This window comes from Chamaea fasciata, unplaced genomic scaffold (assembly GCF_029207755.1).
Source record: "Chamaea fasciata isolate MVZ Bird 193981 ecotype frontalis unplaced genomic scaffold, bChaFas1.0.hap1 SCAF_3, whole genome shotgun sequence".
In the NCBI taxonomy this organism is placed as follows: Eukaryota; Metazoa; Chordata; class Aves; order Passeriformes; family Sylviidae; genus Chamaea; species Chamaea fasciata.
The window spans coordinates 11,291,903-11,307,635 of NW_027094088.1; the positions used below are offsets into that span (position 1 = coordinate 11,291,903).

The 15,733-nt window shown below is 49.8% G+C and overlaps 1 protein-coding gene and 1 long non-coding RNA gene across 8 annotated transcripts in view; both read right to left on the bottom strand.

Moving 5' to 3' along the window:
• Positions 1-7,891, bottom strand: part of KIZ (kizuna centrosomal protein) — a 28,298-nt gene extending 20,407 nt beyond the window's left edge. Inside the window, exons 1-5 of one of the 4 annotated variants that reach the window (XM_066178003.1) lie at positions 7,713-7,790; positions 7,544-7,608; positions 5,806-5,868; positions 4,330-4,477; positions 2,320-2,412 (exon numbers count right to left, since the gene is read on the bottom strand). In XM_066178003.1, the coding sequence (XP_066034100.1) occupies positions 2,320-2,412; positions 4,330-4,477; positions 5,806-5,868; positions 7,544-7,560 (321 nt within the window). In that variant the 5' untranslated portion in view covers positions 7,561-7,608; positions 7,713-7,790. Of the gene's footprint in view, positions 1-2,319; positions 2,413-4,329; positions 4,478-5,805; positions 5,869-7,500; positions 7,609-7,712 lie in introns of those variants that run through there. The other 3 variants (XM_066178002.1, XM_066178001.1, XM_066178004.1) reach the window with 3 other exon arrangements.
• Positions 7,892-10,682: 2,791 nt separating this feature from the next.
• Positions 10,683-14,818, bottom strand: LOC136286440 (uncharacterized). 4 transcript variants are annotated; one of them, XR_010719905.1, is made up of 4 exons: positions 14,392-14,818; positions 12,424-14,285; positions 11,725-11,900; positions 10,683-11,102 (listed from the first exon to the last, which is right to left on the bottom strand). It is a non-coding gene; the product is annotated as an uncharacterized lncRNA (long non-coding RNA). The 4 variants fall into 4 exon arrangements; XR_010719904.1 differs by having other exon boundaries at positions 11,725-11,897; positions 12,424-14,818; XR_010719903.1 differs by having other exon boundaries at positions 12,424-14,818.
• Between the last annotated feature and the right edge of the window lie 915 nt (positions 14,819-15,733).

Sequence of the window (15,733 nt, forward strand, 5' to 3'; positions counted from 1 at the left end):
CCTGCCAGTCCTGCATGGCTTCAGCAGCTCTCGGATGCTGTGCTCCAAAACAAATGGATTTCAAACAGGCACAGGCACAGTACACATCCCTGTCGATCCCTTTCCCCGGGAAGGGACTCTGCCACCCACAGGTGTTCCTGGGAGATTTCAGCAAGCCCAAGTCCATAATCTTCTGAAGGCTCCACAGAAGACCTTCCAAGCTGACTTTCCAGCACAGAGGATGCAGGTGCCTGAGCTGTACAGCTCTGCCAGCTGGGAAGGACCTCTTCAGTGTGGGACTTCTGACCTTAAGGACTTCCCTGGACACTGGGAGCCCAAAAGAGCACATATCCCATGGCTCAGGAACGTGCCAGACATTCCTGAAGGTGTTTGAGCATTGGGATACTGCCCATTTGTAGAAGGCTTGTTCTGGGATTGTCCTTCTGGGTCCCCAAAGCCCAGAGATGACCCCCCAAGATGTCACTGAGGGGGTCATCACGTAGTCACTGCATCCCAACAAGCCTGAAGGAAGCCATCCCAGTCCCAGTGCTGGGAAATAAAACCAGTTCCACAAGCTGTATCCTGGACATCCCACATGCTGACTGCACACTCTCTGTGACTGACTCAGTGCCACATCACTGAGAACAAAATCCTGTGGTTTGGACAGAGGAACCAGCACATTTGAAGTGAAAAAAACCCCAGAATTAAGAGCTGAAACACAGCCCAGGGACACGGCAAAAATGCACAATATAGCTGAAGTTACCTTTGTTTTACCAGGAGGAGGAGGAGGAGGAGGAGGAGGAGGAAGAGGAGGAGGAAGAGGAGGAGGAAGAGGAGGAGGAAGAGGAGGAGGAAGAGGACAGGGGATAAAGGAATCCAGAATCCACTCCATTATTATACACAAATTGACATTTTTGGGTACACACCACACTGTCATAGTGCCCAAAACCTGCCCACAGTTTTTCAACCCCCAAGTCACAGCACAAGCCTTTGATGCTCTAGTACTGATGCAAACTTTTCCATCGGCTGGAAATCCCATCTCCCACACTGCATGTCTTAATTGGACAGCTCACATTCAAAAATAAACTCACCTTTCCCCACAACACCTTCCAATTCAAACCACAATTTGCCACAGGCCTGCCTTTATAGGTCAAGGCTGCTAGGGTTCATTGCTTTGTGTATTACAGTTTAAAGAATGCTCTAAATTCAAGGTTTTTAAATTTTTAATCTATGGGGAAAACTTCCTATAAACTCAGATTACCGACTGCTAATGCACTGAAGAAAGGAAACCAAAAACCTTCCTCCTTCTATAAAAACAAAATAGTGTGGCCTCTGTTTCTTTTCTGATAAGAGTCTTAAATACCAAACATTTAACTGCATAATAACATTCCCTGGCAGCCAGCAGCCTGCTTAGCAGATACATAAAGCAGGTAAAAGGGGAAAAAGTTAATTTCTTGGCTGAATGATTCCATCGGTAGCTATAGGGCAAACTAGAAAGTCTTTTAGTAAAGTAGCAGTTGATTCTTCTATCAATCTGCAGCACACACAGTCTTCCAAGGAATGCATTAAATATGAAAATCATATCCCGTTATCATCTGTTCCCAGCTTTCAGCCCAGTAAGCTTTCCTTAATGAATGCTGTAGCCTAAGGGATGCGCGTGCTGCCGGCTCCTCAGAATAATGGAGTGATGCTCCCGTCCTGCCTATTCCGGCGCCGCCTGGCTGAGGGGCTTCCACACACAGTCACAAGTGACTACTCTTGCCAGCATGCTCCAAGTTATTACAAGATGTTTTTAGACATTTCATCTAAAAGAGCTTTGCTGCTTTTAGTGGAGAAAACAGCTCTGGTCTTGAACTGTATCATTTATATGGAGATAGGAGGAGGGATTAGGAGCCTGCATTACTGCAGATATATGGCAGCAGATATTTAAGTATTCCTTGTCAGTCTTTTTGTCTGTTCCTTAGATATGCAATCTCCTTCTGCTCCTTCTGAGAAAAGGTCAGAACACACAAAATTAAAAACACAGCACACAGCTCCTTGGCTGCAGTTCGGCAAATATCCCTCATTAGAACATTTCCTCCTCGGTTACAACCATCTCCACACCATCCAGCGCAGGACTTATAAAAGCCAACAAGAAGATGTGCATAAACAGTCAGAGGTTTTTTTAATTCTGGCTCTCTAGATGAAATGATTGCACTTTTTACCCAGGTGATTCTCCTTCTCTCAGGCACTACATACAATTTCACACTGCACGTGCCAGCACCACAATCCCCACGGAATGGCTGCGCAGCTCCAAGGAGAACACAGCGCTGGAATAAAGCCCCTCTCCCCCCCCATTACCTGCTCACTGGATCCTTCCTCCTTGTCACATCCTGCTGACAAGCTGCCCTCTCGAAGGGATAACAGGTTTTTAATCTCCCTTCCATACCATTCCTAAAAGGGAACAAATCCGTCACGCAAAACTGGAGGCCGAACAACCTCCCCAGCCCCCAACCCAAGAGATACCACTTTGCAAAATGTGCACCTTTAAATGCAAAGCCCTCACAGCCTTTTTAACTCAGACTATATTTAAAAGCAGGGATCTCATTTGCTCCTCATTTTTCCGCTCCCCTGCCCAAGCAGTGTGACCTGTACACAATCTGCTGCAGGGATTTCATACACATTCATTCATCTCTATCACTTAGAATCCTACAGAACAGCAATAACTTGTTGACTCATATTTATTGCATCCCAACCAGCATCTGTAACACCGAATTGTTGCTGCTGCCTCCAGACCATGATTTGGCTACTTTGGGATGAAACGAGCTCCACAATGTGTTTTTCATGCCCCATCTTACAGCTGGCTGGGCTGTTGTGAGGAACAATCCCTGGAAGACATTCCAGAGAGCAGCCCAGCAGGTAAAGCTCTGTGCTGGCCACTCCAAACGCAGCTCACTGCACTCCAGGGCTTATTGGAGCAGCGCTGGGAGTGGGGCTGGGCACCTACAATTAATCCTGCATGCTCCTAATTGCAGCCCCCAGCAGCACCAGCACACTGGGGCTGAAAGCAGGGAATGGGTGTGGGAATGAATTCTCCACACAATCAACTTGCCCGCCTCTGCCCTTCACTCCAGTGGTGCGCTCAGCTCCCAGGTAGGAGCTGCTCGAGAAACCTCGAATGTGGACTTTTAGGGAACAAAACTTCACCACGTGAGGAGTCCAGATGCTCAAAAGAAACTCAGATGTAACTCCTGGATTTTGCTGAACGCTGAAGTATATTTATTTGTACTCCTAAAAATTACTGACCAAAAATGGGGATCAAAAGTTCATCTTTCAGAAGCAAAAGGAGTTTTGTGAGGTACAGCTACGTAATAAATGCGCACAGAGCTGTGATAAAGCACTCCTAAAGGGCATTCTGTATGGAAAAAAAGGAGAGAAAACAGCAATAATTTCTTTCTGTGTACTCCCATGATAGATTAAATGATTGCATGCTCCATAACTCTCCTGCTTTCCATAACTAACATGGAGGAGATGTCATTTGTTCGGCAGCTCCAAAAAGTAACTGTAACTTCACAAAGATAAAATGGATGGCACAGGAACACCAAAATGGAAGGACTGAACAAAAACCCTACGTGCAGGTCAACCTGTGGCACTGGGACTGGGACTCACAGCAGGTGTCAGAACCATCAACCCTGACACTGGACAGCCTGGTGTGTACCAGGGCTGCTGAGGAGGAAAAACCCCTTCAAAACAGCAGGGGAAAACTGGCACTGCAGCACAGCTCCCTTCCTGCTCTGTTTCAGATAACAAGTAAAAATCAGAGGCAGGGAATCACGCACCCTAGGGACAGGCTCTGAATTCTGGGCTACTGCACTGCAACCAGGAAAAGATGTTCTGGGAATGTCACCAGATTCAACAGGCGCTACTTCAGATATTGCTGTGTGAGGAATAAACATAGCCATATGTTTCTGAGGAGTGACACTGCTCTTAGAGAGAGGAATGAACTCATTTCCCTCCCAGACTGTGCTCCCCAAAAAACCTGGCTCCATGCATCAGTGGCATAAGCAGACATTGCAGTTTCATTTTTAAAAATATGGACTCATCACTTTGCAACATCCCAAACTGTACTTTAGGAAACAACATGACAACATAATAATAACAATAATAATACTAATAACAACAATGTGATTCAAGAAACCTGAGGATTTGGCTTTTCCTTACAGCATCTGTTGAACCTGGGGTACTTCAGACCTGTCTGTTCTACAACTGAAATATGGACCCTGATTGAGTTTGCTTCCAGCTCTAGGATATACCAGGAGATTCCTGCATAACAACAGCAAACACTCACGATCAAGTCTTATAGAAAGTTACTTCCATCTTGTGGATGGTCTCCCAGCCCATGGTTTCCATGTACACCTGCAGCTGCAGGAATTCCCGGCGCAGGGCCCAGTTCCGGCGCAGGGCCAGCTCCTGCCGCACCAAAACCGCTGCCAGGTGCTTCTGCAACTTCAGCCTCACTCTGCAGGGCAAAGAACAGGCATTTACAGATGTGAAAATAAACCAAAAGCATCCATCACGATTGCTCTGCCTCAGACACACACACCAAAACTGAGGGGGAACTGCCACAGACCCCAAAAAGGAGGAGACTCATTCTTCTGCACGCCTACATTTATATAAATACATATTTGTGCCACTTCCCTGCAGATTTACATGGGGGCTTTGATGTCTCAAACAGTAACGCATTAAAAATTTCCTGTAACTGTGTTTTAAATGGATTATGTGCTAGTCACTTCTATCCCATTAAATCAAAATGAAAACTGTAGCAAAGGAATGTGTTCTGAAAGTCACCCAAGTGGGAACAGCAAGGCTGAGGTTTCACAGCTGCCTAAATCCATGGTGCCACCAAGAGGGGCCCTAGAAATCCATCCAACCCAGTTCTCTCCCACCTACAAACCTGAATTGCCTTCCAGCCAGACCTCTTTCCTGATGTGCCTCCAGGGCAGCCACAGGGCATTAATGCCAACACAGGGAAATGGGGACCCAAAGATGCCCCTAGCTCACAGCTCCACCTCAGCCAGGAGGGAAACGGCAACCCAAAGCCCCCAAGATGTTCAGAGAAATTGCAGTTCTAAACCTGTTAGATTAAGCCAAATCAAATAAAATCAGGAAACAAAGTACATGTGATGCTGCCACACCTGTCCAGACATTTTTTTTTTTTTTTAATTTGTATCTGCATTTTCTGCCCCTATCAGAAGAGGGGTTCCTACAGCACCCAGCGCTCAGTCCTGGAGCTTTATAGAACACCTTTGAGGAAAGAAATGAAATATTGGATGACACTTCTCAGTCCTCTCTGGTTGTAGGGACTTTTTTTTTTTTGCTTTGGTTTGCTGTTTAGGGTTTGGATTTGTTGGTTTGTTTTTTTTTTTTTTTTGTACAGACTTTCCATGCAATTTACATTAAATAGACACTGCAGAAAAAATCCAAGGAGCAGGACCAGAACCTGGAATATCCTCTAGTGCTTCTTAATGCTTTCAACTTTCTAAGACCCTGGGATTCACCAGCATGGAGAATTCTAAGCTGTGGTGATTTTGTAAAAATAGGTTAAACCCAACCTACATGTTGGTTATTCCCAAGATTTTAGTATCCACAGAATGAGGCATTTATGTTACTGCGGCAGTTATTTCATCAATAACTTGAAGACATGAATTTTGCATTACACTTAGCATATGAATATAAATGTATTATTATTGAAAACTCTTCAAGACAACATTCTGAAGGTATTCCAGGATAACTAAACCTTTGTAACTAAAACAAAATAACCCCCAAGAAGCTTTTAAACAGGCTTACTGATGTGGATCAGCCATTGTGTATTCCATCCGCTGCCTTCCTAATTCCAGCCTTTTTGCTTCACTGGAAGAAAACAAACAACATACAGTGTGATAAAAGTATTTCACCATCTGAGGTCTCCAAATGCCAGAACTAAGAGGTTTTGCAGAGCACAGTCCATGCCAAGCAGAGAGGTCAGATTTGCTGGGAGTTACAGACTCATCTGCTAGCTCAGCCCTGAACAACTCCAAGCTTTCACCCCTCTCTCTCTTCCTCACTGGAACAGGGTTCCTGGAAAGGGAAGAGATGCCTAAACATCCACACGGGACCCACCAAAACAGCCAGAGACCTCAGACAGCCCAGAAAGGGCTCTGAACCCCACAATGGGCAGTCTCCAAGCCCATCCCTCCCCTTCTTGCCCCACAATCCCATAGCAGACCCCTTTCCATGCAAGAAACGCTTGGTCGGAGTTGTTCCCAGGACAGCTCCCCTGAACCGGCCACAGGGATGGATTAGAACACACTTCCAAAACCCCTTCCAGCTCACAGACCCCACATGCCAGACAAGTATTTTATTTAGGAACTGAACTTGAAACCAAGCTCATATTTCCCTCTTGGCATGCAAACCATGTCCATTTAGAGGCAGGTGAGCCCCACTGATGCAGGAACAAGTGTCCACCAGGAATCCTGGTGGTGCTAAGAGCCTGTGGGGCCAACGGAACTGCCTGGTGCAGTGCCAGGGCACTGGGCATGGGTCAGACACATGCTGAACCACAAAGTCATCCACACCTCACCTAAAGCCATCCCATTGGGAAGGTGGTTTTGGGAACAGAGTAAAGCTGCCATTATTGAATAGTTCCAAATTGCACCTGAGGATGAACAACCATCCCCTGAGCAAAAAAATCCAGAAAATAACGAAGAGAGGCTGCCAGCAGATTCTCACTGCAAACCCTGCCACAAGCAAAGCCAAGTGCCTCCTCAGGAACAGCATCAGGTTGTCATTAGGCAGCAAGGTATGGGAGCGAAGGGGACATCACACCTCCCAACACGTCTGTGCACACTGCTCCGTGGATCTGGGCTCTCCCTACACACACACACACAGACACCTCCTCCCAGTTTCCCTGCAGAGAAGGGAGCCAGGAAAAACCCTTCCTGCTGCTCCGCCTGGGAGATCAAGGCGTCTGTTTTAGCCATGTGATCCTGCCAGCGCCTGGAGCACGATTAGGTTTCGCGTCATGTGCACAGTTTAACAGCCATGCTCCATCTGAGATCTCATCCCTTCAATTTCCTCTTACAGAACGGACAGCCAAGCAAACATAAATTTCAAGATCTTGTTTTTACACTTCTCCAAGTAATTTTCCTGCCTCACGGAGAACACCGATATCCAAAGGGATGAAGAAGCCGATGGATGTGAACAGCCGTTGCCTCTGACCCCATTTCCTAACCGTCCCCCACCCCGCGGAGAGCACACTGCGTTCCTCAGCTCCCTAAAGCCCATTCCCTCCCCACCAGCCAGGTTTTTCAGCCCCACCGATCAGCCTGCAGCAGCCACTCAGGCAGACAGGGAGACCCAGGAAAGGTCTCCTGGGGCAGGACACAGCGAAACACCTTTTCCCCCCCCCGCCCCCCCATCCCACCCCCCGAGGCTGTAGTGTCCCGGGCACGCAGGCACTGCCATGTGCAGGCTGGACAAGGGACCACCATCAGGAAATAAAACCTGGCCAGGAGAGTCTAAGAGGTAATTTAAGGTGTAGCCACACGTCCCGGAGTGGTCCATCGATCAGGAGCTGAATCTCTCGTGACTGACTTCTCAGCCCCTGCAGAACTTGGGTATGGAAGGGGAAAAGAAAAAGGAGATGGATGAGAAAAAGGGAGGGAAAGCAACCCCCCACCCGGACCCCCATCACTCGGCGGGGGGACGCGGCTCACCTGGAGCGGGCTGGCTGCGAGTCGCGGGGATGCCGGTGCCCAGGGGCGGTTCCCGGTGCCATTCCTGGTCCCGGTGCCGTTCCCGATCCCGGGGTCCCCGAGCGGTTTCCGTCGGTGCCCATGAGCAGCTCCCGCCGTGCCCCGCGCGGGACCCCGGAAGTGTCGCCCCGCGTTGCCATGGGGACTGCCGGGCGCAGCGTGCGCCGCCCAGAGGCACTTTGGAAGCCCTGAAGCCTTTTTTGGGGGGGTGGGGTGTGGGGGTGTGTGTGTGTGTGGTGGTTTGGTCTGGTTTGGTTTTTGTGTTTTTTTAATCAGTATTTATCGTTACCCCATCTCTCATTACCCCGTTGGTGCCGAGGGTGTTGCTGGTCGCCCAAATCAGGCCCCGGCTTGGTGCTGGAGGGCACCTGGGGCAAGGCAGGATCCGTGTACCTGGAAAAAGGGGAAATTTGCAAAGCGTTAATCCAGAAAATAACTGGGAGCTGCTGAAAAGTAACAGTTGGTTTTGCCGGGTTTATTGTACACCATGGTTTTCAAGAAAAAAAAAAAAAAAAACAACCCTAATTCCTCGTCCTCTGGAGTGCCACTGTGTCCCTCTGGTGCTGTCACCTCTCCAAAATTCATACGGGAGAAGCCACAGTCATCTCCAGTCCTGCATTCACATCTCCAGCTGGAGAATGAAAACAGAACGCTCGCCTTTCATTTCCAGATATAAACTTCGATCCCTTTGAAAGGAAGTTGCCAAATGAGCGCTTAAATTCCAGGGCCCCAATAAAATCTGAATACCGCAGAAATAATTGAAATAAAGGAGAAGCTATACATCAATGGACAAAATTGCAGAGAGTAGTGAAATGCTTGAGCATAATTAGGACGGCAATCAGGGTACAATTAGTGCGAGATCATCACAGTAATTACCCTTCCTTAGAACTTCTGGCTGAGAACTGACACATGAAAGCTCAGCTGGAGCTGGAGGCTCTGGCTGGGGATGTGCCCCGGACTAGAGGAGATCGAAAACTTTTGGGGTTCCTAGGCTGGTGATGCAGAAGCATTCCTGGTGTTTCCAACACCTGGAGCCTCCAGCTCAGCTCCACAAATTCAAATACAGAGTAAAAAGCTCTGTGGAACGGATATAGTGGCACCCAGCTGTCCCCAAATCAGCCTGGCTCTGAGCCTGTGTGTCCGTCTAAATACCCAGCTCAACACAGTATGGAGAACATTGACTTGAGTCAGAGCTTTCCCACTCCAGGAATACCCAGCAGAGAAATTGGGAGCCTTTTGGTGTTGCATTCCCATAAAACGCGCTCGTTGTGGAGACTGTTCTCCCCACTTCTTCTGTTTACTGGAAGCAAAGGTGTGTTCTGGAGATCTCCCTCCCACCTTCACAAGAGCCCACAAGGTGAAATCTGGGCCTGCTTTCGGAAATATTTGTGCTTGCTAAAAGAACACCTAAAACAGTACAAAACTTCCAAGCTCTTCCAGCACTATCTGAAATCCTGAGCCCACTAGAAGCCTTATTCCCAAACTGCAATTTTAGGGTTTGGTGGAAAGGGGCTGATGGTCCCTGACCCATCGGGCTGCACAATTTGTCTCCTGGGCAGCCCTGGGAGGATTTTTTTCACTGTGGACTTTGGGCTGTGGCTCAAGGGTGTTGAACTGCAGGCAGGGGTCAACATCCTGCTATTTATTTAACAAAAATAAGGATCGCCCGATGTATTTCCCACTTTGTTCTGTGTCTCAGTTCTCACTGCAGCCCTTGGGCTCATAATTGACTCAAGAATAATCTCCATCCTCCCATCCCTGATAAGGAATGTGGTCCCTCCCCTGAAAGCATACAAAGAGGAGTGTTTTGTTTGTGTTCTCCCCGCAGTACTTCACACTTCTTTTAGATTGTTTTAATTTAATTTTGATGTAATCTGATATGAGCTGTAAAACTGTCAAAGGAAGCCGTCTCCTTCTGTCGCATTAAATACCCTTTGAACAGAATGGTGTCTTTGTCCCCAGTAGCTGCCAAACCAAAGTCTCTTGATTCCATCGCAGGGATTGATGTTCACTAATCTGAACAGCTTTACAGTCTTTTTCATTTAGGGAGGCAACCACATGTCCTTTAGCATCCCCCTTTCCTCTGGGATGTAACCGTATCCCAGAAGGTGTGGGATTTGCTTTATGGAGCTGAGTGCCTGGCCACAGGCCTCTCACCTACCAGAGACCCCTGGCAGGGCTTCCCAGTTTTCCAGGGCAATGGATCCACATGCTGCACATGCCTGCTGCAGGGATGGGAAGCCCCTCGCTCCCAGAAAAGTGGAAAACTCCTTACAGAGAAAGACGTGTTGGTGTCCGTGGTTGTGTGTAACGGGACACACAGCAGGTGGGGGGGGGACAAATTGCCCTGGAAAGGGATTTGCAGAAACACAGGGATGTGTTGGGAAGAGGTTTTCCCTCTCTGTGCCTGGGTGATCCCTGACAGCACCGTGAGCTCGCCCACAAGTCAGGGTAGAGCCAAATGCATTTGCTTTTCTTTTCTCAATGAGACATGTAACACAGGCCCCGGTAGCTGTGTGAAATCATACAGAGAATTTACATAATGCCCAATGTCTATTTTGTTAATGACTCAAGTCCCAAATGCAGAGCACTAATAACACACCAGAAACCAAGGAGCAGTAACAGCAGTGCCTGATCTTAGCAGAGCAGTTGTGAGGATCCATTTCCTCTCAGAGGCAATGCCTGGAAACAGTAATTAGTGTGTTGAATTTAATGTTCACATTTTAATACATTTAAATGGAATAAAATGCTTTTATTAAGTGGTACAGCTCCTTGAAACCTGTTATTACTTGTGTCTGATGCACAAGCAGTGCAAACCACACCTGGCCTCAGATTTGCTGCCTCTGGGCAGGTGACAGAGTTCCTCCAGCAGGAACCTGGAACACAGAACCCAACGGCTGAGTACACAAAAACCTGGAGACTGCAGCAGTTAAAAACATGTCATGTTTATTACAAATGTAAGGGCCTTAGCCAAAGCCTGGTAACATAATTGAAAAGCCCCTAGGCACATGGCACCGTCCATGGATTTTGAATCAGTCCTGGAGAATTGAGATACAAGCACATACCACTGATATTAATGAGCCCCAGAAAAGCCACAACACAGGGAAGGGCCTGGTTTAGAGACCGTTTTCCAGGAAGCCCCCTTCCTTCTCCAGCCATCTCCAAGTGTTTTTCCAGTGTCCTGTGCAGCACAGGAGGCTCTGAGAGCAGGAGGGAGCAGGTGTGACACAAATGAGGCTGTTCCAAGGCCGGGCATCCAGAGAAGATGTCAGGGAGATTTTGGGTCTCAGTCACTCCTGTGACCAGGCTGTAAACACGAGGAGGAGTCTCCATTCAAGTGTCTGCTGCTGTCTGAAAAGAGGAGATTGACAGTGTTGAGTTTCCCTGTCGTTGAAGAAATGAGAACTGAATTCAGACTTTCTGAGATGTGAGCCCAGAGGCTGAATTCGAACCAGACCACTCACAGCCAAACAGCTCAACTCTCATCTTCCCTGAAAGCATCTACACCTCACACTCAGAAGTGCCCTCTGCCACGGTTCCTTCAACTTCTGTTCCTCAAGCTGAACCAGCTCTGATGTATTTCTGTTCAGGAGAGGGTATTTTGGCTCATTCTGGAGTATGTTCTTTATGCCTGCAGTGACCAGACTGCAAGTGGGAGAAATGGCTCACAGCACACAGCCAAACTCAGTGCCACAAGTGCCCGTTGAGGTCCCATGGCCGGGGGGACCAGGGTCCCATACAGCTGCAGCCTGACTCAAGGGGACAGAACGTGGCACAAGGCAGAACTGCCACAGGCACCACGAGCTCCCCTCCTCACAGATGTGGGATGGAGACCATCCCTCCAAGGGCTCTCACGACTCCCCGTGCCCAACTGTCCTGCTGCTAGCTCTGTGCCCAAAGCATGCAGTGCTGCAGCGAGGAAAAGGGGACACTGCACCCACACGTGTTCCCAGCACAAAAGGTCCTACCTCACCTTTGGCAAGCTGTCCCCTGCACCAAGCCATGTTTTTGCCAGGATCCTCTTTCAGGAGAACGGCACCTTTATGGCCCCACTGTTCCCTCGGCCATATGCTCCACAGCTCTTGACGGCAGGGCCATGGCTCGGCCAAGCCAGTCCATCCTGCTTGATCTCAGTGCTTGCTGCTGCTGCTGTTTTAAAGGACACAGATCTATCAAGCTCTTTCATTAGTGTTTTAACAAATGACCGGATTGACCTCATGTACAAATGGAAAGACTGAAAAAGTTTAGCTTCTACAAGTCATTAAAAATTAAAGAGACAATATAAAATAACTGTGGGATTCTTTTAAATGAATTAGACATTTTCCCATCAGTCCCACAATTCAGAGTGATTGGTTCTGATGAGCTGTTGCCTGCATTGACAAGGATGAGGCATTTGGACAAGGTGAAAAGCCTGGAGGATCACAGCACTGGGCTCAAAGGGATGTGTCTGGCCCATTGTCTGGTTTGATTAATGAAGCCTTTGCACAGTGAAATAATGCCATGTTTGCTGTGCTGGGGACGCTGCTGTGCAGCACAAATATCACAACTACAAGGAATATTCAATATGGCAACAACAGCAATGAGCCCATCTATGTATGACTGGATTCCTCCCAAAAACACCTCAAATGATATTTATTTATTTCCTAATTGTCAGCCACTTCAATGCACTCACCGTCAAGTTCAACGAGTACTCCAGGCTCCAAGGGTTTGAAACAAAGGGAGGCACTTGGGTGAGCTGTGTGGTTCATGCGGCCAGGAACCGGGATCTGGCGGCATGGGCAGCAGGGCGCAGCTCTTGGGACAGACACACTGACAAACACGGGGTCCCTGGAGGATCCCTCACCTCCTTGCACCCCAGCACTCAAACCCTGCCCACCACATCTGTATCTCAGCAGGAGCACCTGCGGGTCAGCAGCAACTCTGGGAAATAAAAGCGAGCAGATTAACAAGAGGGCCACGCAGGAGAAAAGCGAGTGCGGAGCCCTGAGCTCACACCACAGGGGACCCCAAGTTCCTGCCTGGGCATGGCTTGGCTGCTGCCTCTGTTCCAGTCTCACTTCTGCCAGAGGTTTGGAGCTGAATGCCCGGACCCAGGAGTTCTGGAGAAGCTGGCTTGTAGCTTGCAGCTTGAGGAAGTGCTGCCTGTGCAACCAGCCCAGGTTTCACCTGGGGCAAGTCCTGCACCCTGCATCTCCCAGTCCTCCAGTGCTATGAAATCCAGGTTTGAGTGGACATGGTATTTTTCACTTCCAACCTCAAACCATCATGCTGGTTTGCTATGGTTAGGCATTTCCTCCCTGTCCTGTGCAGACGATTGTTCTGGTGGTGAATGAAAGGATCCACGCATATCAACTGTTCATTTGCTTGTAAAAAGCAGAGAGCACAGGACTATTCAATTAATTAAGCTGTGTCTTCGAGGAGCTCAGCACCCCTGGGCCTTGCAATCCATTCAGAACACGCCAAACAGAAATAGGAACCCGAGGCTGAAGCTGACAAAAAGGCTTCAGCAAAGGTGGAAAAATCCTCCAACAGCGCATTTTGATAGTGCCCAAAAATGCGTTTCTAACGTACCTGCGAGGCAGCGTGGGACACACACACAGGTTGGCAAAGGCTACGGCTCACTTCCAGGCTTCAGGTCCCGAATGCTTTGTCTGTTTACAGACACGCAAACCACACCAGCCTCTCCCGGCGGCCGGGGTGGGGTGACCTGTGCCCTGTTCTCATCAGGACTTGACCCAAGAGAGGCGCCTGACCCCGAGCATTCTCCTCCTGCCGCTCCCCGCAGCGTCCCCGCAAGTTCAGCACAGCCACCTCCCGCTGTTACCAGTCCAGGGCAAACCCCAGTCCCCGGGAGCACAGAGCTGCCCCAGCCGGGACACTCCTGAGCGCCCCAACTCAGAGTTTCGCTCCCTCGATGCTCGAATTATTTCTTTTGCAGAAGCGCGTTTGTTCTCTGTACCCGAAGCGCCGGGGACGCGCTGCCCGCCCGGGCGAAAGGCTGACAAAGAAAGGCGGAAAGGGGAAAAGCCCCGTCCCATTATCCGCAGCTCCTGGCGGAACCCCGGCCACCCCACGGGCGGATGGAATTTGGGGAGCAGCTGCGGAGCCGCCGCTCGCCTTCGGGTGCCGCACCCGGAGCGGTCGGTCCCCTCTGCCGCTGCGGCCACGTAGCAACCACGGACCCCCGTTCCGGGGACCCCCGTCCAGGTAGGTGCCGCTGGCTTTGCCCCTGCTTCCCGCTCACCGCCCTCCGTCCCCTTGGATTTTCCTCCGTCATTTCCCTCAAGCCATTGAATTCTGGCGATTTTACCATCGGGCAGCGCCGCGGAGAGCGGGGCTCGTCGCTCCATCCGCTACTCGGGGATCCAGAGTGAAGCCGCCTCTGGTCTGGCTGCGCTTCCGGCGGCTCCGGGCAAACGGGACTCCCCGCAGACGGCAGTAACCGCAGGCGGCGGTGACCGCAGGCGGCGGTGACCGCAGGCGGCGGGACTGGACCGGGGCCGCGGGAGGTCGCATCGGACGCGACAGGCTGGGCTAGGGTGAAGCGATGCAGAAGGGTCCGCTCGGTGAGCGGCTGCCCGCCGGGGCACGGAAAGGGCCGGGTTCCCTCTCCCTGTCCCCTCGCAGTTAGTTCCCTTACCTGGGCTCCGGGCTCGGGTCCCCCGCCGGTGTTGACGCTCCCGCCGAGGCACGGACAGGCAGCGGCCACAGGGAACTTAGGGTCTTCCCGAAACCCTGCCGCCCTTCCCAAGGGGATCAGTGCCGGGGATGCCTCCCCCCTATCCCGGGATCCCCTCGGTCCTCCCCCCATATTGATTCCAGTCCGGTGCGGGCAGCGTTTAGGCCGGGACTGAGAGATAATGGGAATAGCATCTGGAGACAATTACCTTTGGAGCGCGCTCGCTTCTCTTCCCAGACACTGTTATTTGAGCAATAGGATCATTTGATTTCATATCGCACTAAATAACCCCCGGCCGCCGCAAATTGCCGCCTTCTCAACAGCCACCCCTTGGAATAAATTGCACAGCGACTCCTTGGTCTCCGGCTTCTTTTTTTTTTTTTTTTTTTTTTTTTCCTTTTTCTTTTTTTTTTTTTTTTCCCCTCCCTTATTTCCCCCCCCCCCCCCCCCTTTCCCTTTTTCTCCTCTGCAGATGAGTATTTCCGGAGAAGCAGGGATGGAGGCCCGATGCTGGATAAACTGCGTCCAGCAAAGCTCCAGCTCCCTTAATAAGCCAGGCAGCCAAGCCGTACCCACACTGGTTTTCCTCGTGTTTTTCTCCCCCTCCCTCGTCTTTTTTTTTCCCTTTTTTTTTTCTTTTCTTTCCTTTTTTTTTTTTTTTTTTTTTTTTTCCCCCCCCCCCTCCCCCTTTAAAGCAGTTTTTTCCCCCTCCGGGTCCCACCGACGGCAGGGCTCGATGTACCTTTAAGGCTCTGTCAGCGCTCACCTGATAATCTGGTCATCACCAGCCTCATTAGATCCCTATTAATGTCAGGCATGGATTGCTAATTAGATTTACGGGATAAATGAAATTACCCGAGTGGGCTGCGTGGGAGGGGGAGTGCAGTCTCCTAGTGCTTCCTGGGATTTACAGGGGAAAAAAATTAAAAAGGAAAAATAAAAAGGAAAGGCATAATTTCATTTTCCATTTTTTTCTCCCTTCTTTCCCCTCCTGCCCCCTGAGCCCCATCACCTCTTCAGGCTCCCCTCTGACAGCCACTAACCAAGGAATTCCCAAACTGCTCCATAGCTGGACCTGGGGGGTTCTGCTAACAGAGCCCATCGGTGCCACACCAGATGCTCTGTACAGAGGGATCCTGCTCATGTTGGATTCATGGATCCCAGGGACCAGCTCTGGGATGAACAGCAATGCATTGCTTGGGTCTCCAGGGGTCGAGGGAGAGACTGATGGCATTATTCATCCTGTTTATTTATCCTTATTAGAAAATGGGATGAAAGAACAGTGCCCGGTGTCTGCCTTTAA